Source organism: Chenopodium quinoa, unplaced genomic scaffold (genome assembly GCF_001683475.1).
Source record: "Chenopodium quinoa cultivar QQ74 unplaced genomic scaffold, ASM168347v1, whole genome shotgun sequence".
In the NCBI taxonomy this organism is placed as follows: Eukaryota; Viridiplantae; Streptophyta; class Magnoliopsida; order Caryophyllales; family Amaranthaceae; genus Chenopodium; species Chenopodium quinoa.
The window spans coordinates 2,222,827-2,234,905 of record NW_018743066.1 but is presented as its reverse complement, the minus strand read 5'-3'; the positions used below and the strand labels follow the sequence as shown (position 1 = coordinate 2,234,905).

The following is a 12,079-nucleotide window of genomic DNA, read 5'->3' as shown; positions in this document are numbered from 1 at the left end:
TTGGGGTCAGCTAGCATGAACCATCATAAGGAATTGTACGATATAAAGAAAAGGACAAAGCCTTTGTCCCAAATGAGCTTCACTTTCAAACTAAAAGAAAAAATCTTCTGATTCTTCTCTATTACTCCACCTTAAACGTCACATTGTCCTTAACCCTCATAATTTTGGATTCACCACAATTTCACTAAAATCACCATAATCTATTTCTGTTTCAGAAACTCTGACAAATTTTTCTTGACATTTGATGATATCTGTGACTATTTTTTTGAATGGAGTATTTTGTCGAGGCAACTAATTTTGCATCTCATACTCCTTATGAGCAGGAAAGGAGCAGACGTTAGAGGATACTTTGCATGGTCATTGCTTGACAACTTCGAGTGGTTATATGGATACACCAGAAGATTTGGGCTATATCATGTTGATTATAATACATTGAAGAGAAGTCCAAAATTATCAGTTGCTTGGTACAGAAACTTCATTGCCAAGCGTAGAACACAGACAATAATGAAGCGGGGTAGAGGTGAAGATGTCTTACAATCAACTTAAGACTTCTAACAGAGAAATACATAAAAACATCATAAAGAATAATCTTAGTACTCAGACACCTTGTACCTATGTCTTACCAGTGAAGAATGACATATCTGTATCCATATCGACGTTTGTACATGTCAAAGTAATAAAGGTCAGAGAATCAAGAAAGCGGAAAGGTGGTAACTGATAAGCCTTAACTTCTTCCGCCCACAAAGTCGCAGGTTTGATTCGAGTCAAGGGATACCAGGTTATGGGATAGGTTGTATTCAGTGCCTGATACAAGTTGTAGACATTTGTATAAGGCATCTACATCCGACTACATGAATACATCATTGCTATCACGCCATAAACGTATACTTGGTATATGAAAGTAACAGTTAATATTATACTTCTAAAAAGTCGTACCAAGCTACCAATGCGGCTGTATGGTTGATGTTACTTGAGCTCTTCATTTCAACGCGACACTAGGACACACGCAGGACACTTGGACCTTTCAATCTTTCATTATCATGAATCTTTCTTAAAGGACCTGCCCTTTTCAAGGCGCAGGGGACAAATGTTTTTAGGACCATACATGATAATTATGGTACAGGTGTATAATCATGAAGCAAGCAACTACTACATTTAGCTAATAACATCAAAGTAGAGTGGTTTAATTTAGCTAATATTAATATAGTATGTTTTGATTGGATATTTGATGGGTTTGAAGAGACAACATGATGGCTCAGTCCACCTAGTATAACTACAACATTAACCATGGATTCTTTGCCTTAATTTAGTCCACTAATGACATATAGGTGTCTAAATTTAGAGAAAAAGTAGCACTATTACATGGAATCTGGGAGCAGTAGGATGGATGAGAGATGGGTGGGGCTTAAAGTTGATTTTATCAGGCCATTAACCGGCCAAGAAGGAATTTCCCGAGGAGGCGGGAAAGATAAGGGGATGCCAACCCACAAGGAAACCCGTCTATTTAGACTGATAGCTAGATCCTTATTCAGAAAACCACCACAATACCCAACACGTTAGGATAGTAAAAATTTAGCTTCTAACCTCATACTACCTCTGTCCCTTATTGTTTGCAGCATTTGACCTAAAAAGCTCTCATAAAAAGTGGACCCATGGTGCAAACAAAAAGGGACGGAGGGAGTAATTAGGAAGTGAGAGCTGTACGGCTGTACCACTACGCTTACACTGCCATACTGTAACAGATTTTGGGGTTGCTGTTCCGCCAAACCCTGTAGCAGATGGCACCAATGAAATTCACGTTGTGAATAATAGCCGATAAGGTAAAGAATAGGACTGATTTGCTAGTTGTAAGTCATCAACACTTCACAACCACCATTGGTTAATCAAGTTTCTGTTTCAACTCATATCTTCATAGGTTGATATAGTCCATTTAATTATTATCCTAAACACCGAAAATGGCGGAAAAAAAAAAAAACAATCATTGGCCTATCAAGTTCTCTATCAAGCAATGAAAAGGACACCATAAAAGGCAAAAACAAATCATTCTCTAGATTACATCAAGCAGTACATAAATTTTACTCACCACACAATTATACATCAGCAGTATACTAAGATAATACTTCGTATATTAATATGATCCACCCAACAAAAAGTACTTGTCATTCATCAGCTATAAGGTGATGCGGGTTTCACATGCATCATGTGCCAAAGTTTTGACGCTAAAAACTTCATTACACTATATTGCGATTTGCAGAACTACTCGGCAAAAAAGCCTCCTACATCCACAGATGCGTGATAACATGGATCTTATCATCTTGCTTATACATAAGCTGGTAAATGCTACACGGTTATTGGTCAGTTCTATTATCACCAGCAATTCAAATTTGAAATCTATAAATATAGGTTGCATCAGTTTCATGTTACAAGTTAACTGTTACTACTCAAAAATGGACAGAAGAAACTACAATTTCATCTGAAAGTGCAGTCAGAGAATTTTTCAATCTCTTTACGAAATTTAACATTAACAAAGCTTATTAAGTTCGGAAATCAGACCTTAATCCAGAAGAACTCTTAAATGCAGATCTTCAGAGAAATTCCATATCATTCAGAAATGATTCAGAATTTTCTGATTTGTGCTTCACAATCTTCAGAGGCAAGGTGAAGTGCCTGTGCCTAGTCCCGTTCTGTATCTTAGCAGTTGATGGATACTTCAGTAGTTAATTGCCTGCATCGCTTTCTAGATGTCGAAAATGTGATTTAAAAGGAGCCCTTTGTTATGGGCCTTATGGCACGCAATGATTTATCCATTAATGGAGCTGCTATACATCTGTACCGAAGAAAATATCATGTATCAATGATAAAAACATTTAGGCAAATTTTGGCTAATGAAGGGAATCTGTTCATTTTAAATTTGATCAGAATGGACTGCCTTAACATATCTTAAGCTAATTACTAGGCTAGATCTGGTGAGCGGAAGGAAAAACAACAACAACAAAAAAAATTCTCACCAAACTCGTTAAGGTTGTGGAACTAATATCCTGAAATTTATGCAAGAATTATAAAAACATTGGGCAAGGGGCATCACAGTGGTCTCCTAATTGTTTTATGTTAGCATAGTTCTTTAGGCTAATATGCATGTAGTTTATGACTTATGAATTCAAGACATAACAGCGAAAAAGCTTTTAGCAAGGAACTTGCCCCTGAACAGATACAGCAAGAACAGGCTGACAATACTTTAGAGTGTGGACATGTGGTTTATGTTGGAAAAGTCAAGAAAATTAGAGAAATTTGCTAGTATAATTTTAGACTTTTAAATAAAACTGGGTGTACATTAGTAATTGTACTCCGGTATAAAGTTAACCTAAAGTGATCAAAAGTTACTGTTATAGACCCACCTGTGCAATCAGCCCAGTCAGCTAGGATGGCCCAAACACCAATTCGGGTCTATCAAAGGAGGCCCAAGCTGAGTGGACTTCACTTCAATTCCAACGGTAAAGAATGGGGAGCAAACAAAGTCAACAACAAAGCTGAAATAGGAAGGGGACATGAAGAACAGAGCATTTGGGTGGCAAGCCGAATCGGGAAAGAAGACAAGGAGCTCTAACCATGGAAGAGGGACACTTTTGTGTTATGTCTATTTTGCTTTTCTACTAGATGACAATCTTAATTAATATTAGGGCTTGTAATTGAGAGAAGAGCTGGAGTATTTAAACTAGTTTGTAAGAGAGTAGCCACCATCCAGAAAAATTGTGAGAAAACACTTGAGAGTAGTAGCCTCAAGCTACCATTGAGACTTATGGCCTTAAGCCATTGACTATCTTTTGTAATCATCAGTTTCCTTTATTAATTAATCTCATATTCAAGCCTTCCTCTAATTTGTGCTAAATTAATTAATTATAACTGTGTGCCAAAAAGTCAGTCTTTGACAGTTACCTCAATATAAATAAAAGTTACCTATGTTTTATTGATAAAGGTGCTCTTTCTAAGAGTAAAAATTAAATACTTATGTCTGAAGGGTAAATATATCAACCTTATAGAATTTATCTCATGGCCTATATACATTAAAATTATAAGTAGTAAGTAGTACTACCTCCGTTAATTATTATGTGCAACTTTGGAATATTTTATATCTCACAAATAATACCCCAAAGTTGCACATAATAATTAACGGAGGTTGTATTAGATTTTAAGTTAAGCATGTTAAAAGCTACGCGATAACTAATAGTTCGATATACACTAATTTTATTGTGAACAGGGCGTACACAAATTTTTTTGAATTTTTTTTTTAAAAAGAACCCTTGGGTAAATCTCTTTGGCAAGTCAAATCAAAGATATCTCCAAATATAACTAAAAGGGTTCTCCTTGATTTTTCCTTGGCTCAAGAACTCCATTAGAACCTCCACTAACATTCTTTCGACCCTTAGAAAGTAAACTTAACAATTATTGTGTGTGATAGTTGTACCAAAGGTCCAAAGTTAAAGAAGTTTGCTAAGAATAACTAGGACACATTAAAGGTTCTACAGCATAGATACTGATCAGAGGAGAAAGTTTAAGAGTGTGTATAAGAAATAGACTAACCTGGATTACAGCTCTGTATTAGAATTTCTTCATTGTGATTAAAGAGGGCACATGAGTCACAAAATAATCTCATCTCCACCACGGCGACCCAGCGTTGTAGATATGCTCACCGCTGTCCCAAGAGATTTGACAAGCTCGAAGACCAATAGCAACAGTGGGTTCCTTTCCATGCAAAGCAATCCAATTATCAATAGCAATATTTTTTTCATCCTCACTAGTATATTCTTCTTTACATTTTCCAAGAGGATTAATGTTTGGGGTGGCTTTTTCTGCAAGAGAAGCTGGCATGTACATAGAATCACCAATTATAGGTGCCCCACAAGCAGCAAATTGTGCTCGAATCTGCGCAGGAATATAATCGAATAGTTAACTACATATAGTTTCTTGACGGTTAACCACACGTCTAATGAAATTACCCAGAAAAGAAGCAAAAACAAGAGCAAGAGCAGAAGGAACAGAAACAATTGCATAAGAAATTCAATAATAATACAACAGACAGACACGAAATCACATATTCACATGTACTAAACAATGGGATATAGAAGGGCAAGCAAACAGACAGCAAAAAAGCAAAATTATATAAGAGTAACATGAATAAGAAAAATGCATATGTTCTCTGTAAAAAGATAAAGCCTCTCCACATTGTAGGGGTTCAGCTACAATTCTACATACATCTCAAATTTCCAAACCATTCCAAAAGAAGATTATGTTGTAACCATTATTTAAACAAAGGTACCAAAATGATCACATTTTGGAAAAATTTCACCACTTAAATGGATCAGTAATATGAATATGTTACAACAAAATTCTCCACCAACGGCCAACTGATGAGAAAGATTGCTATGAATCAATAAAACTTAAGACAAAAAAAATAGAAAACGAAGAGAAAAAGAGCATGAATTGGATAATTAATTTGGAATTACAGAATATAAAGGATAGTCTGGCTTCCAAGAGGCTTGATTCTCTCACAATGAACAATCTAAAATCTAAAGAAAACTCTCGTCAATTTTCAACTTCCTTTCTTTCCCACTGATTTGATTTATTTATACCCATCATCTTCTTCTTCGACCCACTAATAACTGAATAATAACACTTCTACAGTTCTACCTAAGATTAAATTCGCAATTTCTTTTAGATTTTTAACTTCCAACGTAGTGACTAGAAGTTCAATATTACATTCAACAAGAAACGGTCAATGAAGTTCAATATTTTCACAAGCAAAAATTGCAACAATGATAGCCGAGTATTTGAGAAGGAGGCATTTGAAAGGCTAGAATTGATGAGAAAAACAAAAGGTACCAATTAAATAATATTATTATGATCGCAAGTCAAAGTAATAGATAAATTAGCATATACTATATGGCGATCTATGATTATTTAACTTTTCTTGATTAGATTAGAAAATATGCTAAGACATGAGTTGATGAGTATGCAAGATTTTGAGTTGGCATGAAGCTCAGAGGCAGATCCAAACTCAAGCTCAGTGTATTTGAGAGATTAAATGCAAATACAAATTCCCAGCACTATATTTACACTAAATTTGTTGCAACTTCACAAGTGCGACCAGTAACGTAGCAGTTTCCATCTACTTCAAAATACTTTTACACGCACTTGCAACACTTACCTGGTGAGTCCGGCCAGTCAAAAGGTCAACAGTACACTCGTAAGCCAAATTCTCTACAGGCCATCCACAGTCTTCAATTTGATACTTTTCTCTGATGGAAGAGTTCGGCCAAGGAACTTCCTTACAATCCAATACTTCCAGCTGGCATAAGAGCCATCTATCAATATACTCTGCAACAGAAAAGCTCAGGACATTTATTATGACAAGTGCAGGAGGTCCTCTCTTCAGTTGAGTACAAAAGATGCACAGAAACCCTATTACTAAAATTCTTTTACCTACAACATGATAGTTAGGATGGGTCAAACAACTTATTAAATGCAATGAACAATAACTGTTAGCTACTCGCTGAAATATTTCCTGAGACTGAGGTACAAAGCTATCCCAAAGTATCCACAAAGAATCCCATCTATCTAATAATCCCTTTGTCCCACATTTAAGTTAACATCTAATTTTTGTGCAGAATTTAAGGAGGGAAAAACAGTGGAGAAAAAAGTGGGTAGTTGGCTATGTGACCCAACTTTACAAATAAAGAAAAATAACTTACATAAAATGATACTGATTTAATAGTAGGACACCGAACATCCAAAAATGGAAGATGTTAACTTAATTGTGGAGTAGCCAGTAACGGTAATTAAGTTATATGCAATTTTGCATGGAAAGTTAGATGGAAATGTCCATGGTAATGATACCAGGACAAGGCAAAAAGGCCAAGGTAAGACATAGGAAGGCATCTTAAGACATGATGATTAAGGATCAAGGATGGACCAAGGCATAAATGAGATGGTTCCGAACACCAAGTAGGACTCCCGGGGTCCTTTGGGAATCCCAAAAAGCACCTCGGTGTATTCTACATGAAATCGAACCCATTTTAGAGGCATTGGGATCCAATATCAAAAATTCACATAATTGTAGGGACGCTGGACGCATCTTGAGGTCATATAATGTTTTTTGAACCATATACGAACTTATTTGGCCACACATAAAAGCCCGTGGTGATCTATAGCCAATGGAAAGAGGCGTACACAAAAACAACAATATTGATTGTTTAAAGGCAAGTGGACAGCTCCAAACCACTAAAATGGACTCCCGAGATGTTATAGGGTCTATGGGAAACACCTCAATCTCTTTCCTTTTTGGGTTCAAAAAGTCTAAAATTGTCCAATAATGAAGGCTATAATCCATGCTTTTGGACCAATTTCGGAGGTTTCGAGACCCGGTATAAAAAAATCTCAATATTGTAGGAGATCATCCCGGGTCATATAATGTTGTTTGGAGACATATATGATCATTAGTTGGTCACATAAAGGCCCGTGGTGGCCTTTAGTTAATTAAGAGAGGCATGTATAGAAATGACTACATTGACGGTTTAAAGGCAAAGCACTCCAACCACCCAAATTAATCCCTAGGTGTCGTGGGGTGCATGAAAAGAACCCCGGTCACTTTTCTTATTAAGTATCTAATTATATTCATAACTTCCACTACCACTCAATACCACTTGGCTCACCTCTCTAAATGGTAATGAGTAGTGACAAAAATTTACAAAGAACAACACTTTCTTGGGGAAATAATTGCAGTTCTAAAAACATAGCCCTAAGACTTTTATTACTACTGCCAATTTGCAACCATTAATTACAACCATACTTTCCATATATTCAAGAATGATTACCTTCTGATATAAGTCGTGGAGCAAAATTAAAAGGACGCATGTAATGGGTATATATTCCACGAGGTACTGGTGCTGCAGCAAGTGCAAGGTAGAGCTTCTTAACCATTTTATCCTGATATTCACACACAAAGGGCTATATTAATATAAATTTATATAGATAGATAATAATACAGTAACACTTCAGAGCAAACAAAGATGATTGTTCTGGTGCTCCAGTAGCATGGACATAGAATTGCTGGGGATTTGCTGGACTGGAAGCTTAAACCACTTTCTTATTACTAAAGTGTGCGTCATCTAGGATAATTTGTATAATCTCATCATCTAAAAGATTTCATAGACTTACTCTAATCTTTTTGTGAAAAGTTGAGCAGTACTTCTTATTTCTGGCCAACACAACACTGCAAATGAGCCACAATTATTACAGAACAACTTTCACAAAAAAAAAAAAAAAAAAAAAAAAAAAAAAAAAAAAAACAAACAAACAGAAAATTGCATAACATTACCATCCTTCAGTACAATTATCAATTTGATGTGTAGTAAGGAGTGGATAAGTCAATCCCAGGGCACGAGTGGCAAAAGTTGCACAGCATTCTTCAATGTTATCTGAAGACCCTCCAACCTAAACAAAAGAAAATTAACACTTTAGAAGAAATCATTACTACGAGATTATTTGCCTATGTAGTGAGAAAATTGATGCAAAGCAAGTGGCATGCATGTATTTCACATGGATCATAAAAAGTAATAAAACATGCCTTTAAGTTAGCATTTCTTCTGTATTCAGAAACACATAAGGAAAAAATTAAACAAATACCAATTCAAAAAGTTGAAAGTTTGTAGCAGACACATAACAAGATAAAAACAAGTAGAGAAGATACATTGAACATAATTTTAAGGAACTCCAAGCTGTCACTGAGAAGCTTTAATTAAGAACTAAAGGTTATTAAACAAGACATCAACCACCAAGTAAAGCACAATAATACATCTAATATCAGGTGTTTCAAGTGAACTGATATATATGAAAAGAGTTATTGTTTACGGAAGGATACAGGCGACAATGCGACATGCTGCCATTTGAAGCCATATAAGAAATTAAGAAATTGTTATTGTTTATGCAAGGATACAAGAAAAATGCTGCCATTTGAAGTGAGGCTTCCAATTTCTTAATCATACAAATGTTATCATGGGGACAATGAGTAATTCTTCAGTATTTACTTACTGAGGTGCCAGCAGGTTTGTCCAGAACCACATAGGATTCAGTAACAGCTATAATCCTTGACTTCCAATCAATTTCATAGCACCTGATGAGAATGAATACAAGGTTCAATAACGTATAACAGTGAAAATTAAGTAAGTAGATACAGTAATCACACCTCAATCACCTTGGGAAGCGTTTTGGGTGTACATGAATGCGCAAGTAAGTTCCTACTTCAAAGGATTCCTCTGTGCAAGTTACTCGGAAGGTTTTTTGAGCTTCTCGGAAAGTTTTTCCCTTGATTGAACGTCTATGTAATAGTAGTTCAGGAGATGTAAATTGTTGATACAGTTGAACTTGTTCAGGGGTAGCTGTTACAGGAGGGTCTGGACATATAAGTGCATAATATACAGCTCCGAAATGGATGAGATCTGCAACGTACCTAAACAAACAGTTCACTTTCTTAATCATGTAACCCTATCCATTCATTGAACCAAGATAGGCTATTAAAAGAAAAACAAAGATCAGAAGACAGTAGCATCACTCACAATGGTGGAAGATCCAAACTTTTGCTAATGTATTCACAAACAGGGCTTTTTTCCAAGACAACCAGGTGCTCTATTCTTGGTGACAGATTTGTTGATGGACAGGGTAGTAAGCGGCTATATTCTGGATATCTGGAAAAAAAAAAAAAATTCAGAGTTAAATACTAATATTAGAGTATGCAAAGATTGGGGAAGAGATAGGGATTGCTCGGCAGCAATATAGTATGTCATAGTTGAAAATGTAGGCTGCATTTGTAGCACCCTACAAAAGTGTGATGGACCACCTTGTGACCTGACCCATACAAGTGTACACCCGGAGGTCCAAAGGTAGCAAGCCAAGAGTCAATGGTCAAGAAGTGGCAAACGATGAGAAAAGGGTAGCAGAAGAAGTCAGCAACATCAACAAAGAACAAGATGACAAAACCCATTAAGAAGCAACTAAGGAAAACAAGCAACAAGCTTCTAATATGTCTAATTATGGTTTTGCTATTTTAGCTAATGATCACATGTATCAACCTTAGGATTAATTCTATAAGTATGGTAGTAAACTTGGTAGTAGGTGCCAAAATTAGTGAGGAAACTCTTGAGAGATTTGCAACCTAAAGTTGCTTAGGAGATTGGCAGCCTCAGGTTGCTCACCTTGTAACCTTTTGACAGAAATTATCAATCAACAGTCAATCTTCTATTTCCATAATTATCAATTAATTACACTAGAATTTGCTAGTCTATTACAAAAAGCCTATTAGATGCATAAGCACCTTTAGAAATGGAGGATTAATAGTTCTGGTGAGAAGGATAATTCTTGGTCATCGAAATTTTAAACCAATCTTCTACACCCTACTAATTACATTAACTATATGTTCAAGTAGAACTTTTATAAAAGAGCACTTCAATACAAAATTTATCATTATGGGACTTCAAGTTGCATTTTTCAATAAAATTCAGCTAAACAATTCACAGTTTTTATTAATACAGTGAAAATGCAATCGCTCTCACCTATTGTTTGGTATGAGGGGTAGAGTACGTAACACACTCCATTTTCTTAGGGTAATTATAAGTCCATCAACACCTATATGTTACCCTCCTCAACCCTATGGCTATGGTAATAAAAACATTTCTCTCGTCGATCCCCACTTCAATACAACTCATACAAGGGATTCGTTTCCTTTATGTATACCAAAAAACCAATGATGATAGCACTTAACCTGCACTGAGATGTATTAAAACTCGGAAGGAAAACTATTGGGATTCCATTATTCTATTCTTAAATCCTTCATTAGGCTACAATGCAGCGGTCTTTCTTATTTCTTATCTAAAACATTATTTTCATCACCTACATAACAAAAAATACTACCAATCAACAAAATAAAAAACTAGTAATCAAGATTCCATCTTTATGCTTCTATTCACCAGCTATCCTTAATTTTAGGCTCAAGCACAATTGCCATTAAGAAAATTAATTAATCGATAAAAATGCTAATACTAATGAATGCCAATTAGCTTAGTACTCACTACCTCGATTGAATCCCGTCTACATCATAATTGCACTATATGGCTACCTAAACACCCAAATAAAGTTCATTCTAAACTAAAATTGGCAATTGAACACATTGCATCTCCTACCAAATGCAATCATACTTCAAAACTAAAACTTCAAATAAAATGGTATACACAAATAAATATAAACAAATTTAAACACCCAATAAAAATATGCAGTATATAAATTTTCTACCAAAATCATGAGAACCCTAAAAACAAAAAAAATGAATTTTTTTGCTAATTACCCATTAACAGAGGTAGTGGTAGAAGAAGCAACAGTCTCACTCTTAGAGATTGAAACTGGGCTAGTGATATTCGCTCTCACAAGCTTATTATAGCTAATAGAATGGGTAGCAGCTAACGTGCGCCGGAGAGTAGTCGGAGCTCCGATTAACCGGAAATGGGTTCCCCGGAAAGAAGAGAACCATGTGTTGATAAAGTTTGGCCCGAAATTTGAGGGTCCGAGTGACATTGGGTTCCCGGGCATTTTTTGTGGGTTTGTTTGTTTTGTCCCTTTCTTTCAACAAGAAAAGAAAGATGAACTTACCAATTTACTTGTATTTCTTTTTAAGGGTTCAAAATTTGGGTTCAAACATGAATTGTGAATTTGTGGGAGATTAATTTAAAGGAAAAGTAATAGACTAATAGGTGGTTGGATGAGTGTAGTGTTGATCGGTTGAACAAGTCATATATTTTTCTAGGATATTTTTATTTGATAATTTAGAGTCTATTAGACTCCGACTAATTTGAATTTGAGTAAAGTTAGACCTTAAGAATATGAAATACTCTTTTAACAAACAAAATTGTGTTGGGTTACTTTCTACTACACGTACCAATATAAACACTAGTTATTTTGTTGACATCTGATGCTCCAAAATGGTGACTAGGGACAAAGGAATTGGCAAGATTTCTTCAATGTGATTTTGTTGACAAGA

General features: G+C 35.5%; 1 protein-coding gene and 1 pseudogene across 1 annotated transcript; one reads left to right on the top strand and one right to left on the bottom strand.

Annotated features, from left to right (window-relative positions):
- LOC110731166 overlaps positions 1–555 on the top strand; it is a 33,994-nt pseudogene extending 33,439 nt beyond the window's left edge.
- Positions 556–2,104: 1,549 nt separating this feature from the next.
- Positions 2,105–11,879, bottom strand: LOC110731371 (RNA pseudouridine synthase 6, chloroplastic-like). The gene is made up of 10 exons (XM_021911228.1): positions 11,390–11,879; positions 9,609–9,737; positions 9,248–9,502; positions 9,085–9,166; positions 8,372–8,487; positions 8,212–8,266; positions 7,869–7,980; positions 6,203–6,372; positions 4,579–4,920; positions 2,105–2,827 (listed from the first exon to the last, which is right to left on the bottom strand). The coding sequence occupies exons 1-9, from the start codon at positions 11,629–11,631 to the stop codon at positions 4,648–4,650; spliced, it is 1,434 nt and encodes a 477-aa protein (XP_021766920.1). The 5' UTR covers positions 11,632–11,879; the 3' UTR covers positions 2,105–2,827; positions 4,579–4,647.
- Between the last annotated feature and the right edge of the window lie 200 nt (positions 11,880–12,079).